This window comes from Drosophila biarmipes, chromosome X (genome assembly GCF_025231255.1).
Source record: "Drosophila biarmipes strain raj3 chromosome X, RU_DBia_V1.1, whole genome shotgun sequence".
Classification (NCBI taxonomy): domain Eukaryota; kingdom Metazoa; phylum Arthropoda; class Insecta; order Diptera; family Drosophilidae; genus Drosophila; species Drosophila biarmipes.
In genome coordinates this window covers 15,930,715-15,950,021 of record NC_066611.1, presented here as the reverse complement: position 1 = coordinate 15,950,021, position 19,307 = coordinate 15,930,715, and the positions used below count along the sequence as shown (strand labels likewise).

The 19,307-nt window shown below is 41.4% G+C and overlaps 4 protein-coding genes across 4 annotated transcripts; 2 read left to right on the top strand and 2 right to left on the bottom strand.

Moving 5' to 3' along the window:
* Nucleotides 1–6,983: 6,983 nt before the first annotated feature.
* LOC108021995 (antigen 5 like allergen Cul n 1) lies at nucleotides 6,984–8,033 on the top strand. The gene is made up of 3 exons (XM_017090835.3): nucleotides 6,984–7,110; nucleotides 7,258–7,679; nucleotides 7,743–8,033. The coding sequence occupies exons 1-3, from the start codon at nucleotides 7,003–7,005 to the stop codon at nucleotides 7,957–7,959; spliced, it is 747 nt and encodes a 248-aa protein (XP_016946324.1). The 5' UTR covers nucleotides 6,984–7,002; the 3' UTR covers nucleotides 7,960–8,033.
* Nucleotides 8,034–8,096: 63 nt separating this feature from the next.
* On the bottom strand, nucleotides 8,097–10,955 carry LOC108022017 (malonate--CoA ligase ACSF3, mitochondrial). Its single transcript, XM_017090862.3, has 3 exons — nucleotides 10,743–10,955; nucleotides 10,497–10,686; nucleotides 8,097–9,783 (listed from the first exon to the last, which is right to left on the bottom strand). The coding sequence occupies exons 1-3, from the start codon at nucleotides 10,818–10,820 to the stop codon at nucleotides 8,243–8,245; spliced, it is 1,809 nt and encodes a 602-aa protein (XP_016946351.1). The 5' UTR covers nucleotides 10,821–10,955; the 3' UTR covers nucleotides 8,097–8,242.
* Nucleotides 10,956–11,588: 633 nt separating this feature from the next.
* On the bottom strand, nucleotides 11,589–18,954 carry LOC108022016 (uncharacterized). The gene is made up of 3 exons (XM_017090861.3): nucleotides 18,331–18,954; nucleotides 16,473–16,790; nucleotides 11,589–14,166 (listed from the first exon to the last, which is right to left on the bottom strand). Exons 1-3 carry the CDS (start codon nucleotides 18,412–18,414, stop codon nucleotides 12,658–12,660), a joined length of 1,911 nt encoding a protein of 636 aa, XP_016946350.1. The 5' UTR covers nucleotides 18,415–18,954; the 3' UTR covers nucleotides 11,589–12,657.
* LOC108022019 (uncharacterized) lies at nucleotides 14,389–16,098 on the top strand. Its single transcript, XM_017090863.3, has 3 exons — nucleotides 14,389–15,464; nucleotides 15,522–15,733; nucleotides 15,786–16,098. Exons 1-3 carry the CDS (start codon nucleotides 14,505–14,507, stop codon nucleotides 16,021–16,023), a joined length of 1,410 nt encoding a protein of 469 aa, XP_016946352.3. The 5' UTR covers nucleotides 14,389–14,504; the 3' UTR covers nucleotides 16,024–16,098.
* Nucleotides 18,955–19,307: the final 353 nt, after the last annotated feature.

The following is a 19,307-nucleotide window of genomic DNA, read 5'->3' as shown; positions in this document are numbered from 1 at the left end:
AGAAGAGGAAGAAGGAGCATAAGCAGAAGCAAAAACAAACAAAAACAACACCCAGTGCTTGTCAAACCTCGCTTAAGTGCTGAATTTTACTCAGTTTCACGGGCTATCCCAAAGGAAAATGCATTACATAAACCTGGATTCACACGCACACCTTTGCCCAAGAGTTTTCCATTGATAATATCAGCGAAAGAAGACGAAAACAAAAACAAGAACGGAAAATTCAAAAACGAAATGTCATAAAAATGCGTATTTAGGTCGCTGCGTGTGAGAAACTGTCGTTCCAATACAGTATGCACCCTTCGCTCCCCTCCCCCCAAAAAGTACCCCCCCTACGCACACACACACGCACAACTAGTCTATGTTTTTCCGTTTCTGTTCTACTTCATTGCCCCACAGAAAACGCATGTTTACACACACATTTGGGGTTAAAATTATAGTTCCATTACAAGGTTTTCCAGAACATAAAACAAGGAATCATAAAAAAATCTCAATATACATTATTTTCGAAATTCTGAATGATTTTTTTTATAAACACGTAAAAAGTTCATGCTATTCCCATTATTTTCATTAGGATTTTGTTAGGTCCTTAAATGTAAATAATAAATATTTAAAATATACCATGAATTTTTACGTAAATGTAACTCAGATTTTTCATAAAATTCAAAGTATTTTATAACATAAGAGTGTTTTTCTTTTTCAAAAATTACCCAATTTTTTGATACATTTTTTTAAAAAGAATTTAAACCCCAATAAAACAGGAACTCAACATAAATGTCACAGAGGTTTTTAATATAAACATAGAAAAAAATTCTTTAAGGAACAACCCAATTTTTTTTTATTATTTGTAAAACAAAGTTACAAGCCCTAGTATCCGAACCTCCACTGTGGACACCCATACACACTTGTTACATAGGTGTACGTGTGAGATTGTATAATAGTCTTGATCAAATAGAGCGCCAGTGGACTTGGACCCAAAAAAACATTGCATGGAAAACAAAAACAAAAATAACGAGCCAACAAAAAAAATTAATGAGGAGAAGTGATTTGAATGGATATATCAGTGGCCGGTGAAAATTAAAGGGAATTATCGGCTCCACTAATTCCCGATTATCTCGGTCGCTTTAATCGCATTCACTGGCCATCAAGATCAATGCTTCCATGGGCCCCTCCTCAACAGTTTGGCGGGCACTGGTCCCGCCAAGAAGTGCAACATTTTGTGTGGAAAATACAAATCGAAGGCCCCCCACTTTACCGTTTCGAATGCGGCAACGGAGTGCACTGCACTCTGCGGAGGCAAAAACTTGGATACACAGGCAGAAAAGCGAAACATGTGAGCTGGCCGGGAAGTTTCCAAGGCGGTTTATGCGAAGGTGAAATCACGATGTCTGCAACTTTGGAGATCCGGTTTCGAAGATTATGGAATTTTTTGTATCTAGAAAGCTCCAATTCTAGTGTGATCTCGAGATTCTGATACGGGTAAGATTATTAGAATATCTAGGTCCTATCATATTGTTTAATATAGAAATATGTTATATAATTAGAAAAAAAAGTTTGAGGTTAACCACCTAGTTGGTTTTCTTTTATTATAGAATGTATTTTTTTATTTTTTTTACAAGGAACCCTATAAATCCTATAGGGCGAACCATTATAAAACCATTTAAGAACATTTAACTGGAAACAATGTCTAAAAAAAATTGGAATTACTGATCGTGGTATCTCTGAAACACGCATAAACGTCACTCGTTTTGGGGTGGACGTGTGCTTGGAGGAGAACAACCGGCGCATCGACTGTCTGCTGACTTTCCGAGCGTCACGTAACGCCAGGTCCAGGGACAACAAAGGCAACACAAAACAACTGCAAACATATGACCACCAAAACAGGGTCTCCGCCACATAGTATACACAGAAGTGTGTGCAGTTTAGCATGCGCCCGCTACAAATACATAAATTATAATCGCCTGGGTGCTGCACCTGCTGAGCCAAATAGAGGGGAAAATGGAAAAGAGTAAACAACGAAAATTGGAGCCACACGACCTGTCCAGTGACGTCAAAGGGAGCTATTAGCATTACACCCACGATCCACATGACATCTAATATATACATAAGTAGCTCCACAAGTTTCAATTGCCGAAAATTAAAATGCGTAATAAAAAGGCGCACGCGAAAAAGGTGTACTAAACACAGTAGACAGTCGCGATTTTCAATTTTCTAAAATGTTTTCCGGGAAGATATGGGACTTTTATCACTTTCGAATTCTTTATTTTTAAATTAGGTACTTTTATATGGGTGGTTTGTTGCAAACTTATAAAACCTTTGTAATTAATCATAATCATTGTAAATAGAGTACTTCAGAATTGCTTTTTAAGAATACTCCGTTCTTGAATCTTTAGGATTCATAAGAATTTTCATTTTTAGAGAAGTCTCAAGTGATAAACCTTATATAGAGGTAAAAACCAAGATAATTCTATAGATTTTTATTAAAAATCTTAGCCAGGACCTATTGTATTTTTAGAAAACTTTCAATTTAAAATTAAGAAGACTTTGTTCTTGATTCTTTTGGACGAAAACATGGTGCAGATTTTAATTACCTATATAAAGAATTTCCGTTTCTTAAGAAACCTTATATATGGGTGAAAACCCATAGAATCATATATGTATTTTATTTGAACTAAACACCTTAGCCAGGGCCCACTGTATTGTAAATTGTAAGCCCGCTGCCAAGTTTCTGCTACTGTTTCATATGTTTTTTGGGCGTGTGCCGGGGGTCTAATCGGCATGGGCATGGAATGGGTGGATCGTTGTTGACACACACACGTGTGCGAGGCGAAGTACCCGAGAATATTGGACAAGATCGTCGTCTCGTCTCGAAAGGGAAGCCTTGTGCTCCATGCTCTTCGAGTTTTGATTGTTTTTTTTTTGTGAATTCTGCTTCTGCGTTTCTAGTATTTCTTGTCGCGGTTCTCAAGGTCCGCGGCTCCACAGTTTTGATGCCATTTCAGATTTCCGCAACGCCATTTAAATCGATGTGCGTGTGTGTGCGGCGTGCGAGAGTCGGGTGTTGTTGTTTTCCCTGCTTTTCAGTTTTTGGCGTACGTGTTGCGCCCCAACGCCGGCTCAGAAAAAAAGTTATAAAAGGAAAAAAAAAAAATGCAGAACAACAGCGCAGCAGCAACATGTGAGCCAAAATACTATCTGCTGATGTGGGATGCTGTTTCAGCCCCTCCAATAAAAACTATTAAATACAGATTTTGCTTAATTATTACCAGAAAGTGCTATTACTTTTTGCAATAAATTAAATTAAATTAAAAAAAGGTAACTTTATTATTATCGAAAATAATGTGTTCCTTTTTTTAATAATAAATATGCAATAAATAGCTTTGAAAAAGATAATTAAATAAGACAAACTACATTTCCTTGAAGTATTATTTTTTAAAATTTATGTTAAATTACACTCGCAAAAATTTGCTAGGTATTTGCCAATACCAATTGGATTTTTATAAAAAATTGTATGTTTAAATAGCACTACCAAAAAAATTGGAAATATTTAAGACAATTTGTTTTTTATACAAAATTTCATGTACAAAGTACATCTAAATAGTTAAAAATACTTAGAACAGCAATTATTTTACTTTTAATACCCAAACCTTCCAAAAATTTCTTTTAAAATTTGAAAGTATTTTGAAATATTTCCTATTTTATTTATTGTTTTTTTACATCTCCAAATATATTTTCCATTTGATTGAAGAGTTTTTCACACGGCTCTTCGAAGGGTTAAGCAAGAGGGGTTGTTCATGGCTCACTAGGCTCACTAGTTTTTTTCTCAGTATGCGGATTTTGGCACGTCGACACACCGGCGACAGAGGCAGCGGCGTCGACGTCGGCAGCGAAGTCGTGCTGTGTCTTTTCATAAAATGACATAAAATTTAATTGCGTCGTGCAGTGGTGTGTGTGCGTGTGAGTTTTCCAGTTGCCTGCACCACCACAAAAAAAAAAAAACAAAAAACTAGAAAAAAACAGAGACTACGTGCCACTTGCAACGCATCCTTTTTCTCAATGTTGTCGTAGGTTTTCCACATGGCTTTCCACTCTCCTAGTTGATAAACAAATTTTAATTTTTAAGTGGGAACCCTTTGAAACTCTAGAAACCTCTTGAAAGTACTCTGGTGCACAGAAAAAAATGGTGATTATATTTACTTATTGTTTTAAATTGTGCTTATCAAAGAGCAAGAACAAAAAGGTCTTAAATGTTTTTTTCTTTTAAATATGGAATCTTACAGAAGCACAATCATAAATACATATATATTTGTAATTTTTTTTGAAAAACACTTTAAAATTTTTTAAAGATATGATCATAATAAAATAATAATTTATAGGTATTATTCAATAGTTTCTAATAAAACCTCTTGGTTTTAATATATTTTAAATATAATAAATTTAATAAATTTACAGAAATACATAAAAAATGAACTCTTTCCTAATCATTCAAAGAAAATGTTTCACAAATAATATAAAATTTATCTTAGGATATGGCCATTTGAAAAAAGTATCTCATGGATACATTCAATCTTTTCGGATTTAACCTCTTATTTTCAATGTATTACAACAATTTCTTGTCGTGTAACAAATTAAATTACAGCTGACGGCCGCCTTATCAGCGACCTGCTTATAATGGCTGATAAAACCCCAAAAACAATAGCAACACCGAAAAATAAAAATAACAACACATGACTTTCTGACCATCGCGCGGGTTACAAAACCCAAAGGCGACAGATAAAAGCCAGCCCAACTTTAGTGTAAAGATTAGGCCAGAAAGCAAATACGAAACGAAAATGAAAAGGGCAAACACGAAACAGATTTGGAAATTGGGAATTGCTTTTCGAAAATCTTCGGTCAACAAGAGGCCCCAAAAATTTGGCGGGTAAACAAGGCTGTTGATTTCTGGTTACAGTTTGAGAGCCACTTCTTTCAAATATTTTTTTCAATTATTTTGAAATGCGTTAAAGAAAATCTTAAAAAACTTTTTTTTTTGTAATTCATTAATTTCAATAGTGTAATTTCAATAAATTTTTAAGTTAAGCACCCAGATTTCATTTTGTGCTTTATATCTGATGAACTTTAAACAAAAGATTGTTAATCTTGAAGATACCACTTAGGAAAAATGGCCATTTCTTGCAAAATTAAATCAATATAAGGTCAAAAACTGATAGATTTATGGCTCTTCCATTCGCCCTCGGCGGTAATGATAAATTAATTAAATTAATCTTTTATTTATGACCAATAAACACACTTTTAGGGCTTGTGCAATTGACCTTCGACCACAAACAGCATTCTGAAAAAGGGAAGGAAAACAAAAAACAACAACGTGGCCCAGAAAAACAAAAAAAAAAAAGAAGCCAAAACAAAAACATGTGAAAAATCTAAACAAACACAAGAGGCATGTGAGTTTCTTTGGTGTAATCCACACCGGCACATAACATATAACCCTGATGTCGGCCGATTGAAAGCTCCTTAAGTGCCAAGTGGAGATCCACCACACTGGGAAAAAGAAGATATAGTTTCATCTTTACAGAAGATCAATGTTCTAGTATTTTTCTCATTTCCTTTTTTTTATCTATAAAACTGAATTTTTTTAGTAACAAAAAATTACAGATTTTAAATCTTTGTTTTTAATATTAATGAATACTATAGACATTTTAATAGATGTTTTGCAATTTATAATGTTAAAGTATATTTTAATAATTTAAATAAAGTGTTAAATTTCTCTTTAAGGTGTTTTTTTATTCAGTTATGTATATTTAGCATGTCCCTCTACGCTAATTATTTTATAACTATTAAGAAAATAAGCTGAATTCGGCAGACCGAAGATAATACACCCTGGCCTTTGATTCCACAAGGGATTTATGAGACTTGGAAAGATTATACAAAGTTTACTAATCCTCAAAAAAATTCTTGAAAAAAAGGAGGGAAGTATACATTTGGAAAAGTTTGCTTACAAACATAAGAAAATGGTCCAGTTTCATTCGAGTATTATAGAGAATATCTATTTTATAGAATTGCATTTTTATATTAAATATATTTTTATCACCAACACGCATTTTTTCCCTGTGCAGCAACGACTCCCATTCAGCATAATGGTAAATTGCTTTTTGTTTTGCTGCCGCCTGCTATTTTTAGCTGCCAAATAGAATTTTTTTGCTTTATCTGGCTCCCAAGAAGAAGAGCTAAAAAAAAGGGTAATTTTGTAACGCCGACGTTGCCACCGGCACGTTAACACAAAAAATTGTGCGTAAACAAAATTGTAAAAAAAAGAGTAAACAACAACAAGCCATCAACATCAACAAACTTATCGCAAACTTAACAAAATGTTGGACATATTGATAGGGGGCGGATAAGTACATATTTTGATAGGCATTTCTGCATTTGGTTATAAAGAGACCATTTATGTAATGAACGCTTGATCGCACAAATTGAGGTTAGCCCAGTATTAGTTAACATTTGAATGCGCGCCATTTACAGTGTTGTAAAGCAGTTAACTTTTGGAACGAAGAGTTATCGATATACTATGAGAACAAGACTATCTATCAATTTCGAATATTTTTCTATAAAATTCAAATTTTTGCTAGTTTAGTTAGGGTTTATTTTTTGAAAAGAAAAATAGTTCAAAAATATTAATAAATACCGAACAAACATTTTTGATGGAAAATTCATTCACAAAATTAAGCTGCTCAAACTTTTAAATATGAAAATGGTATTTCAATGCAATTTCGTTGACTCATTGATTTTTTATTTTATTTCCATTTAAAAACTATTACTTTTCAATGCTTCTTGTCGCCACGAAAAATATTATTCTCAAAATGTAAATGGGTCATAACTTATTAATTACAGCAGGTGTTTGTAGCCCTTTGTCGTGCAAATTGTTCAGAGATAAAGTAAACAAAATTATAGTTTAACTTTGCATATAAAAGCAGTTTGCATTTGTTAAAGGTTTGTAAAAATTGCAAAATGTTAGGCCATGCGGTATTATTACTAGTTCTATCTCTAGGGATCCATTGTCTGGCCGAGAACTTCTGTAGGAACGATCTTTGTCGGGGAGCAACCCATATTGCGTGTGTAAGATTTACATGTATTATAAAAAAGTTTTAAAACTAATTAATGTTTATAAGAAATCAAAACTATTTTTTTATATATATATATATATATATATATATATATATTTTCCTTTTACTTGAATAACATTTTAGAATTTCCTATACGCAGGAATATCCAAACGGAGGCTTTAATAGCTCTTGCCCCAAAGATGCCAAAGTGATAGAGCTCAGTAAGGATCTTAAAAATGGTATTGCCAAGGCCCACAATTTGGTGAGACAGAGATGGGCCAGTGGCAAGGCGAATGTTTCAAGGATCGCCTGCAAAATGGCAACCGTAAAATGGGACGATGACTTGGCAAAGGTGGCATTGCTAAATGCGAAAACCTGCCTATTTAGGCATGATGCTTGTCGCAATACCGAAAGGTTTCCGTATTCCGGTCAGAATATATACCTGGCGGCAATTTGGCAGTCTGCCGGAACGAATATAGACATACCACCAACTCAACTCCTAGAAATGGCAGTCAAAAATTGGGCAGACGAAGAAAGGGACGTAGTGCCCGAGGATTTAGCTAGTTACAAACGTCAAAGGAAGTAAGTTATGTTTATAATTTATATATATTTCTTGAGTTACGGCTGGCTTTTATTACCCTTCAGGGTGATTGGACACTTGACTGTTATGATCAACGAGAAAAGCTCTGCAGTGGGCTGTGGCATTACCACTTATAAAGAGGGCGGCGGCCGAAAGTACCTGGTGGCCTGTAACTACTCGTTTGCCAATATCTTGGGTAAAAGTGTCTACAGCGAATGCCCCAAAGCAGGCAGTGGGTGTCCCAAGGGATTGAGCAAGCAGTATCCACCACTATGTGCTTAAAAATTATTATTCTTATTTAATAATATTATCTAAGGGCTTTGTAAATATCATTAAAAATATATAATAGCTAGAAAGACATGTTATTATCATATATCATATCATATCATCCTATATCATATCATCATATAACTACTGCTTTTTTGTTTGAATGGAAAATATTTAAAATTATTATTATTAATTTTCCTATCACAAAGAAAGGTATTTTTCAGTTAAACATCCCGAAAATCACATGAATTTGTAGCTAATGGCAGGACAAAGAGCACTTAAGACTAGATTATATTTTCTACTTAGACACCAGGGTCTTGAAAACGGTGGGGCACTTGTGGGCCGGCAGGTGGCGGTAGCAGTACGTCTTGATGGCATCCAAATCTATGTCGGCATCCGGTGATACTATGCATATGACGCCGAGACGATGGCCCCACAACTTGTTGGGTATGCCTAAGACGGCCACGTCGTTGATGTTAGGGTGCGAGATGAGCACCTTTTTGATCTCCGACCCGTAGACCTTGTAGCCGCCCACTGTGAAGACATCGCTGGTCTTGCTCAGGAAGTAGAAGTGGCCATTCTGGTAGGCGCAAATGTCGCCGGTTTTATAGAAGCCACCATCCGGTTCCGGCTGCTGATTACTGCTGGCCAGCGAACTGGATACCAAATGCGAGCCAGCTATCTGAAGTTCACCAATCACCGTCTGGCTTAGTGAGGCATCTCCGCCGATGTCCTCCACCTGGATGAGGCCATGGTCCACAGTGCCGCCCAGCTCGTTCTTGCAGGTGATAAGCTCGGCCCCCTTGTTGCTGATCAAACGGGCTGTGACTCCCTTGAGAGGAGCACCCAAGGTGCCCGGACGATAGTCATTCAGGGCGGCACTAGTCGGACTCGACGAAGAGCCCGCCGTTGAAGGAGTCGTGGTACTGGAACCCTCGCGGTGGGGCTCATCCAGCGGATGACCCAGGACCAAGCCCGTCTCCATCATCCCATAGTACTCGTAGATGTTTTGACCCGTAATCTCGCGCCACCGGTAGAACACCGAATCCGGCAGCAGGGCAAAGGCGGTGGCCATCAAGCGGATCTTGTGCCGGCAATGGTTCACAATGTACTCCACCATCCTCGAGTCCTTGGCGAACATCTTCTCGTACTCGGCAATCAGTCGTTTGTAGACAATGGGCATGGCCAGGAAGAGGGTGACCCGCTGTTTGGACGGACTATTGATGCCCAGCAGAGCACTCCAGGCGTTGTGACCATCGAACTTTTGCTGCAGTATAACGTTGCCGCCCACATTGAGCACGGCGCCCAGGGCAACGTGCATTCGATTCATGGACAGAATGGGTAGCATGCAGTCCGTGGGTCCCAGGCGCCAACTGCCGATCAAGCATCGCACCTGGGCATCGATGTTGCGGTGGCTCAGCAGCACCGACTTGGGGCTGTTCACCGCATTGGGCGTGTAGATGAGCATGGCCGGCGCCTTGGCATAGAAGTCACTGGGCAGGGTGCTCTCCGTGAGGATGACTCCCTGGGTGCCCACCAGCTGTTTGGCGTACATCGAGGTCGAGGACACACTCTCCGCCGTCGGCACAAAGGCGTGATCCAGTATGATGGTGGCCGACTTCAGGCCCTGCGATAGCTCCTGGGCCAGGGGCTCGAACTCGGGCGTGGCTATCAGCAGCTTGGTCTTGCAGCTGGACGCCTGGCGACGCAGTTGGTCGATGGCCTGGCCGGTTTCCAGGGGCACCGCCACCTGGCCGGAGATCCAACAGCTCCACTGGATGGCCACCCACAGCGCGTTGTTCGAGCACAAGTACGTGACATTCGATAGGGAGGCACTGCCTGCGGGGAGAAAATTAGTTAAATTAGTTATTATAATCATGAATAGCATAGCACAGATGAAAGCCCAGTAAACTATCATAGCAAATTAAGGAATGCTACCTTGAATAAGACATAACAACTTGAAAAATGTTGGATTTTTTATAGGGGGTTTATCAGGATTTTTTGGGATCCAGATTTCTGCCAAAAATGATCATTCCACAGTGGTTTTTTGATCGTAGTTCAGCCAATTCAAGGCGTACAACTAAAAGACCGACTGTTTTAGAAAGCTGGCTTAATTTGCTAACGATCTGCATCATTTTTAGGAGAATTTATTTTTTGACCCATTTTTCGATTTTTTGTAAGGGGGTATATCAGAATTTTTTGGGATCCAGATTTCTGCCAAAAATGATCATTCCTCAGTGGTTTTTTGATCGTAGTTCAGCCAATTCAAGGCGTACAACTAAAAGACCGACTGTTTTTTTTTATTTTTTGACCCATTTTTGATTTTTTATAAGGTACCAGGATTTTTTGGATTCAGATTTTGCTATTAACATTTTTATAGAAATATGATATTAAGTTAGGTAATATTAAGTGTAAAATTTTAAAAACAATTATTTTAAATAAAGATGTTAAAGAAAATATTAGAGGAAGCACGTTGATTTAAATACGGAAACTGATTCTCAAGATTAATTTAACAAAAACAACATGGTTTAGTTTCTCATTCGTATACTCACCGCATATATTGGAGATCTGAATGGCCAGGCGCTTGGCGGCCAGATACAGCTGGAAGTAGGTGTACTCCCCGGTGATGTCCCTCACGGCGATCTCGTCCGGGTAGAGCATGGCCTTCTTGAACGTGGGCACCACCAGATTGCTGCGTTCGTCCTCGTCGAAGCTGTGGCGCAGTTTCTCGATGAAGCCATCCTGCGGATAGGGATTTTAAAATATAAGATTTTCAAATGATATGTATTTGGACCCACCTTATGTATCAACTCGGCGGAGCAGAGGCGAATCCATGGGCGCAGCTTTAGTTTGTGGCAACGTCGCATTAGCAGCATCTTGTTATAATATTTTTTATTTTACTTTATTAAGTGGTGTGGACGCGAAAGCACTTAATTAGAGTATATGCTACGTAGAGCAGAATTTAGCTCCGATTTTCAGTTGCTATCGCTTGAAAAGCCAAAACGATTCTGAGGTTTACATCATGGCATTCTTGACAGCTCAAATTTGCCGAGTCTAGACAAAGGGAAACTCATTTGATTCGATTGGTTTGCTTTTTGCTGGTCTTTATTTACACAATAATAGTTTGCAGACACAAAAAATAATAATTACAATAGTCGTAATCGTAAACGTAAAGTAGGTAAAAAAATGATGTATTTCAAGTAAAATGTACGTCACAAGTTTTCTTTTGGTATTTTTTTGTGTTCGTTTTCCTTTCGTTTGTATGTTTTTGTTCTTTTTTTGTTTGTGACCTTTGCATAATACTCAAAAATGTCGTTTACAACGATCCTGGCTTGAGAACTCGAACGTGCTTGGGGCGATCATGTGGGTGTTCTTGTGTTTCTGGGTTATGAGAGGGGGTGCTTGTGAAAACAACACTTAGGAAACCTATATTTACAGTCTAGGATCGAACAAAAAAAGAGATTTTGGAGTTCATGGCATTACGCCGATTGTTCCTATGGCAGGCTATATGAGTCAAATACAAAAACGTATAGGAATAACAATTCGAGGGGTTCTATAACCGATTCATATGGCAGCAAGACCTTGAGAGGACGGACGGACAAACGGAAACCAGTACAATTGCAGTGCGTTTACAATCTAGTTCATTGAAATATACAAAAACACATATATTTAACACAAATTCAACACACACTTTGTAAATTTTCGTTGCGTCCAGGACTCGAATTGGTTTTTTCACTTTCAATTTTAAGTATGAGCCGGGGGGAGTTCTTTCGAGTGCGATCAAGTGGCGGGCAGTGCTGGCTAAAATTTAACAGTTTCACAATTAACAATACAATCACAGCTTACGAATTTAACATAATTAACGAAAAACAAATACAAAAGTTGAACGATTCGAATGGTTTTTGGCTGGGGGTCGGAGGGAAGGATAGATTCTGGGACTTGGAGATTCGGAGCACTCCCTTTCCTCGGACCCCAGCCTGTTTTTTGTTTTGTAGAACTGTAAGGCACTCGGCAGTCTCTTCTTTTTCACTTATACTCGAAATGCATTTCATTAAAATATTCAAAATGTAACTGGTCTGTCACTGTTTCCAATGTTCTTAAATTTTACAAAAAAAAATATTATTTAAACTTTTTTTTGATATAGCAAAGTAGAATTTAGTGAATAAGTTAAATAAAGTAGACACTACTCAGTAAAAAAAAGTATTTTAACTTAAACAGCTACCGTAAATAAGAGTTATTTGTGATATTTGGAATTTAAAGGTGTAAAACAATTGGCAATCGATTACAAAGTTCACATATAATTTAAAAAAAATGCATATGCCATTTAAAGTAAAAATCACAAACCACTCTTATGTAAGGTCCCTGAATTTAATAAAAGGCTTTAAAAAAAAAGTATTATCGTTTACAAATTATGTGGAAAAGCTTTGCAACACACAGATTCATCCTCAAAAAATATAAAAATAGCAATGAAGATGACTACTTGGTAAACCAAATACAATGCACGTTCGCTGCTGTTTATCTCACGCAGTTCTTAAAAATATATGGATCTTTAAAATGGCAACAATGATGCGCTGGCTTAAAATTGGAAACAGTAACAGTTCTGGGCGTAGTAAAGTTAAAACTTGGATTGTCTCCCCTTGAGCCACCCCAACCCCACTGCACCTGGTTCGATCCCAGGATCTCTGGATCCCCTATCCCACTTTCCCACATCCTCTACACCCGCTTGGGTTTGCTGACGATCGTGTAGTTGAGGCCGTTGTAGCTGCGATGATCGATGGCCGCCGCCTCGAGGCTGCTCTTGTTGGCCGTGGCACTGGTGAGGCTGCTGCTGCCGCCGCCGCTGATGTTGCAGTTGGAGATTCCCAGATTATTGTTGTTGCTCGTCGTGCCACTGGCCTTCCGCAGCACCCCGTAGCCCAGATGACTGTCGTCGGCCTTGCGGAAGCTCTCGGTGTCGGGACTAGCGATCAACTCGTACTCATTGGGCGGCGGAGGATTGCGAGGATTGCCGGGCAGTGTGACATTCACGATGGTCTTGTAGCCACTTGAAGTCTTGTTGTTGGGCGACAGGAAGTCCAGACGATCGTAATTGGAATCGGGTAGGGAAGTGGCACTCGCACAGCCCTCGCCAATGTCGATGTCAATGATCTTGGGTGTGTTCTGACCACCCGATGATGAGGTGGCTGATGATTTTGTGACCGATCGCTGGCGCACGAACTCCGAGGTGTCGCAGAGTATGGGCATGCGTTCGCAGTGCCTCACATCGCCCACGCCCCGCGTGCGCCACGCCTCTGTGATATTCTCGATGCACTCGTAGTCGCGCTCCGGTGGCGGCGCCTTCGGGACGCTCTCGTTGCGCAGCGGCAGGTCGGGCGGCAAATCGGGTGACATCTCCGGCAGGCATGATATCGATTCACCCTCCAGCGGCTTCAGTATCACCGAGCTGTTCACATCGGCGCTGGCGGAGGGCGAGGATATCGTCGTTATGGCCACAGGCTCATATTTCACAATGTTCCTGTATTTATCACAATGGGTTGTTGGGCTGACTCCGCCCGGTTTGCGTGGCGGCTTGTTGGGAATGTGTTTGCTGCTATTGCTATTTGCGGGCACGGACAGGGTGATGCCACCGGCATTGCCAACGACGCCGCCGCCACCACCTGCTCCTCCTCCGCCTCCTGCGCCACCGGGTGTTGCTCCAGTTCCAGCGCCACCCGCCGAAAAGTTATTCAGGGAATCGTTGGAGCTGATGAAACCCCTCAGGGAAATGCAACTTTGCGTCGAATTGATCTCGAACTCTCCGCCATGGGGATTGCTCGAGGGCGACGGTGGCAGGGGACTGCGCGAGCCGGGCTCCATGCCAGCGGCCGCACTGAACTGATTCTCGCCGCACTCCAAGGTGCCCAGGCTGTCGCCGCTGATCAGCTTCTTCATCGACTTCATCTTGGCGGACATGCAGCGGAACACCTCCTGCGGATTGGTGTGATCCAGCGTGAAGACGCCCTCGCCGGTGGTGCACTTTCTGCCCGCCTCGAAGGTGAACTTGCCGTCGCGGTAGCCGTACTTCCTGATGAACCGATAGGGCCACATGGCGATGGTGGCACCCAGGTCCTCCGACTTGAGCTGCAGTTCTGTGGGCGTCATCTGGAGCATGTACGTCTTGGGCTCGATGCAGCAGCGAATGGAGGCCTCGGAGGGAATCAGCGTGATGATGAACAGGCCATCCTGGAAGTAGATACAAATGATTTATTAGTTTTTAGGAAACAATAAGGGGGAATGTATTTTTAACACATTAATTAACACTCTTAATGTTTTTTTTGGGAGTATTAACGCATTAACTTTGTTATGTTCAAGTTTTTATGACTGTTTTTTTATGTAATTATTAAAATACATATTTTTTTAGATCTAAAAACTTTTGTTTTAACACAAAAGTGGCCTTTGCTTTTCCAATCACATTAAAAATGAAGTTTTTGGAGTCACTACTTTTATACTTTAAGCTAAACCAGTTTTTTGATATTTATAAACCTAAAAACCCCTTCAAAATCCCACGTTAAAAAAGAACCATGTCTTTTGAAGACCTAAAGGAGTATGAGGATACGGGTGAAGGAGGCAACCTCCTCCAGGAGGACACGCCCGATGAGGAGAGTCCTGGCGAGGAAACCCCCTGTGAGGAGCTGCAGGAAAGGGATCGCAGACTGATGAACGGCGAGGGTGACAGCAGCGAAGTCACCGAAAGCGCTGAGAGCAGCGAAAATTTCTTTTTCAAATCCGTGGAACTATCCCTCGAGAGAACTTTTCCCCTCGGGAAACCTTATGACCTGCGGGTGGGCAACTTTGACGAAGTGCTGGATCTACTCAAGAGCAGCGAATCGAACATGTCCGTTCGGAAAATCCCGAAAATCTCAGTTGAAACGATGGCGCAAAACTTGGACCCAGAGAACATCATTAGCCTGGAACTGGATGAACTCTGGCTTGATTCCTTGGGCCCGGAGCGTTTGCTGATCGCCGAGGAGCTGCTTGTAGCCTTTCAGAAGAACCTAAGGCCCACCTTGATAGTGGTCGTCGAGGAGCATCATTTCCATTGCCATGCCATGGTGCTGCAGGTGCTCTCGAGCTTCTTCCGCCGCCCCAAGTTCGCCATGTCGCACGTCTTCCAGCTGCCCAGCTCGATGGTCAGCGCGCGGGCCTTTGTGACCATGTATCGTTGGGCTCTGGAGCCAGCGCATCGGCTGTCGCCCAGCCTGCTGATGCAGATTTTCAGGGCGGCGCGGTTCTTCGGCTGCCAGGAGCTCATCGGCAACTGCTGGCGGGGCATCGACGAGGGCTCTCGGGTGCCGGATCGCGCACTCTGCCTGTACTGCTGCAGCAGGCTGATGGGTCTGCATCTGGAGGAGGGCCTGCTGTCGCGCTTGGGCAGCATCTTCCTGCAGTTCATCGCCTGCAAGGAGTTCCTGATGTTGGCAGCGGGCACAGTGAGGAGGCTGCTGGGGCTCTCCTCGCTGGCGGTGAATTCGGAAATGGAGGTGGGTCTTATCCAGCTCTAGAGGATGCAGCGACTGTCTTTTATAACCCCTCCTCAGGTCTATCTAGCCGCCATGATTTGGCTGGACTACAAGTGGCCCCAGCGCAAGCACTTCGCCTTGAACATGATGAACTCCATACGCTTTAATCAAATGCCATTCGCCTTCCTGATGAGCCTGTTGAAACGAGGCGGAGATGGCCCGCCCGTGATGCGTATGCTGGCCAATACGCCGCTGGTGCGCAAGCGGGTACTCAAGGCCTTGAAAGAAATGTAAGTTCGGATTAGTAACTGCTGATCAATGATCAACTATAGCCCCATTTAGAAAGCAGTCGAGGACCAGGTATCAGGGACGTTGCGGCGATGGCTCCCGCACCTGGATCTACGACCGCCGGGCGCTCCATCATCATGGGGCCAACTGCCGGCGGGCCCAGTTCGTCGACTTTGACTCCTTTGTGCGCTACGTGGCCTGGCTGCAGACCGCCGGCGCTAAGCACTGGCTCTCCCTGCGCGTCATCGACGATCCCGACGTCAGATGCTGTCCTCTCTATCAACGCCGCTAGTTATTGTATAATCTTTACGCTAGCTAGTACAAATTCTAGTGACTCGCAATAAAAAGCGACTAATTGTGATGGTAAGATTAGACTGGCTGGAGAGAAGCCCTTTTTATCAGCTTTGCCAGCTAATTTAAGGGTTCTATAAAAGCTAGATTCCTGGCAGACCTTTGCATATGTAGTAAAAAATACATATTCGAGTGGCTTAAAGAGATTGGGCTGTGTATAATGGGATGAGCCAGCCTACAATCAAAAAAATACGTTCTAAATTCTAACCAGATTAGTCATGCCTTTTGACTAGCTCTTGAAATTACAATTTACAAGTATTTAGTTGGAAAGTGATTTGGAGAAGGATCGAAAAATACTCATTGGGAGAGGATTCCCCTTTAATTTAGCACATTTCCAATATAATCGACACACCCCGGTGAGTTTTCGCGCATAAAGAGGTGATCACTCACAAAGGAGCTGCAGTAAAGGTCGTTGTCCTCCTCGATGGCCCCGATTCCGCCCGACGGTGAGGTGTCGCAGAAGGCCACCGTCTGGAGGGCGGTGATCCAGTCCTTGAGGTCCTCCTCGCTACTGGTGCTCAGCGTGAGGGTCACGTGATGCTTGACGATGTGGATGAGGCGGTCGGGCGGCGGCTCCTGCGTGATCTTTACGCAGTTCTCCAGGGTGAAGATCTTGGGGTTGCGGTCCTCCTTGCTCTCGCACATTTCCAGGCGGGCGATCCCGTGCCGACTGGCCTTGAACAGCAAACAGTAGCGACTGCATGCTTTCTGCAAAGGATGGGGAGGCGATTAGATGGGTTTCGAGTATAAACATTAAAACAGAGATTTTTGGGGAATGCAATCTTAAAGTATTACTAAAGGCTATGGTATTTTTCAATAGATTTATATGTATATATTAGCGATCTAGCTTAGGTTTGAGAATCTATTGAGCTTATTATGCAATTTTTCTATGTACTATAAGATCACTTCGACTACACGCCTATAAAAAAAGAAGTTTCTAAGAACTCTCGAGTGAATTTTCAAGAGGTCTCTATAATAAACATGTTTTTCTGTGTAAATAAATCATAAAGATGATCCCATGCCTTGCATATAAGATTCTTCAACGTATTTTTAGGCAATCCTACATTGATATTCCGAAAATCCCTTAAGGTTCAGTGCTCAAGCATGGGTATTGACTTACATAATGGGCTAAGCCCTGGAGTACTCATCCACCCCACTGCCCCTTCCGAGCGCCCCCTGTGGCCCCTCTTTTCCCCCACTTTTCTGCTGGCTCAAGAATTTCCTGTCGCACATAAACACAAATACCATGAAGTCGCATGAATCGCCAGCTGTGTGTGCCATCTGAAACTCCAACGCTGGCGGTCAGAGAGCTAGCACTCAGTGGAGTTATACCATAAAAGATATTTCCAGAATAAAATTAAGTGTTATACTTTGTAAAAGCATAAAATGAGGCAATTTGTTGTATGTTCCACCTATTAAAAGCTAGTGTTTCATGAAATTCTAAGCAAAAACAATTAATTTTAAACTATTACTAATTTAATCTTGAAATTAGTGATTTTTCAAAGAAAATGTGGAATTTCTGCAAATAAAAATTTCAAAAATTTAAAAGATTGTTATTTTAACAACTTGATCTTGAAATAGTTATTTAAAAAAATATAACAAAACACAGTTATTTCAACTCCAAATTTTGAAACGAAGATTATTCTAACAATTTGATCTTGAAAAATGGCCATTATCAATCGAAATTAAAAAAAAAAAACTTACAAAAATAAAAAATATGGTTATTTCAATAATTTGATATTAAAAAAATTATTTTTTTAATGAAAAAAAGTTTTTTTCAAATTTAAATTTAAAAAAAATAACTATTTTAACAATTTGATATTGACAAGAGTTAATTTCCAATTGGAGAAATATCAGATTTTTGGAATACAAATAAAAAAAAAGGTTTAAAAATGTAATTTCTTTCAAATATAACGAACATAGAATTTAAGTGGGAAAACTTCTCCAGAGCTACTTCGTTGACCATGACTGTGTGCTGTCGGCCCCTCTCTCGCTCTCTCCCTCTGCGGCGCATGCCCTCTCCCACTCCCACTCGCACAGTGGGCCTCATTTGTATGCAACAAGTATGCAGACACACACACACACACACACACACACAGCCAGCCCCCGAAGTCCTGTTTGGCTTATCGAAAACTACGCACTTGTGGGCCAATTCAAATAAAGTCGCTGTTCGGGATGCGTTCCATTTGTTGGAAATGGAAATTAGCCCGCAGAAGGGGCGGAAACGCGGCTAGGTGAATTTTCATACCTTTTTCGAGATGCGATTTAGCGAAAATCCAGTTTGGGTCGGCACATTAAGATATCCAGCCAAAACAGGTATTTCAACATCCATTCTGTGCACCGCTCCTCCTCCCCGCCTCTCCTGCTGCCCACTCGCCTGCGTCTCCTGCTCTCCGTCCCGCTCGCACTCGCACTCGCACTGCCACTGGCACTCTCACTCTGTCGCCGCCTCTCGCTCGCACAATGCGCCTCCGATTCCGATTCCGAGACCGAGTTGTTGTTGCTGGCGGAGTCAGCACTGCGATTTCTGGAGTTTTCCCGTATTTCCTCCGATTTCCCGGGGACGTGCGCTCACTGCATGGCTAACTCACGCCCAGAGTTTCGCAAACAAACAAAGTGTGAGCCCACATGTGGGGGGGCAGGCAAGGTAAACAGCGAGCGGGGAAAACAACTGCGATCGGGCCGATCTGGGCGGCGAACTGCGCGTAGTTGGGCTTAGAACTTGGCTTCTTTTAGTTGCACGGTCTTCGTTTACTAGCCGATCGAATGCGAGTCCGTTTGGAGTGCCTGCGACGCGTCTGCTTTGCTTTGATTATTTTATTTTAGTCAAATAAAAAGACAAATAATCTAGAGGTGGAGCAAGATCGATGACAAGATCGCGACTGTCGGCCTATCGGCAATTCGATGACGTGGTATCGAGTACGGTCACACTTAAGGGCTGGACACGTGCCTCCGCTAACTTAGCCAGGACAGCCACCGCATATTTTGCTGGTATTTGTCAGTATGTTTCGGAGAAATACCGCAAATATACTGTAAATGAGACTCGGTCACTCTAAATCTAGTGGTGATGCCTTTGCTAATTTAGCCGATACACACACCAGCAATGAAATAACGCCCTGTGTTGGGCTCGTGTCTTTGCTAATTTAATACCAAAAGTGCATCACAAAATAGACGAACGGTCACTCTAACCTGTTTGGAAGGTGTCCTACTAATATATCCAATACA

Excerpts from the sequence above, each read along its gene's own strand:
- LOC108022019 (XM_017090863.3), top strand. The coding sequence starts at position 14,505 with ATGTCTTTTGAAGACCTAAAGGAGTATGAGGATACGGGTGAAGGAGGC. Across the intron at positions 15,465-15,521 it reads CGGTGAATTCGGAAATGGAG|GTCTATCTAGCCGCCATGAT; the intron begins GTGGGTCTTATC and ends ACCCCTCCTCAG. Across the intron at positions 15,734-15,785 it reads CTCAAGGCCTTGAAAGAAAT|AAAGCAGTCGAGGACCAGGT; the intron begins GTAAGTTCGGAT and ends AGCCCCATTTAG.
- LOC108021995 (XM_017090835.3), top strand. The coding sequence starts at position 7,003 with ATGTTAGGCCATGCGGTATTATTACTAGTTCTATCTCTAGGGATCCAT. Across the intron at positions 7,111-7,257 it reads GAGCAACCCATATTGCGTGT|GAATATCCAAACGGAGGCTT; the intron begins GTAAGATTTACA and ends TCCTATACGCAG. Across the intron at positions 7,680-7,742 it reads AGTTACAAACGTCAAAGGAA|GGTGATTGGACACTTGACTG; the intron begins GTAAGTTATGTT and ends ATTACCCTTCAG.
- LOC108022017 (XM_017090862.3), bottom strand. The coding sequence starts at position 10,820 with ATGCTGCTAATGCGACGTTGCCACAAACTAAAGCTGCGCCCATGGATT. Across the intron at positions 10,687-10,742 it reads CCGCCGAGTTGATACATAAG|GATGGCTTCATCGAGAAACT; the intron begins GTGGGTCCAAAT and ends CCCTATCCGCAG. Across the intron at positions 9,784-10,496 it reads TCAGATCTCCAATATATGCG|GCAGTGCCTCCCTATCGAAT; the intron begins GTGAGTATACGA and ends TTCTCCCCGCAG.
- LOC108022016 (XM_017090861.3), bottom strand. The coding sequence starts at position 18,414 with ATGGATGTTGAAATACCTGTTTTGGCTGGATATCTTAATGTGCCGACC. Across the intron at positions 16,791-18,330 it reads TAAATCGCATCTCGAAAAAG|AAAGCATGCAGTCGCTACTG; the intron begins GTATGAAAATTC and ends CATCCTTTGCAG. Across the intron at positions 14,167-16,472 it reads ACCTTTACTGCAGCTCCTTT|GATGGCCTGTTCATCATCAC; the intron begins GTGAGTGATCAC and ends ATCTACTTCCAG.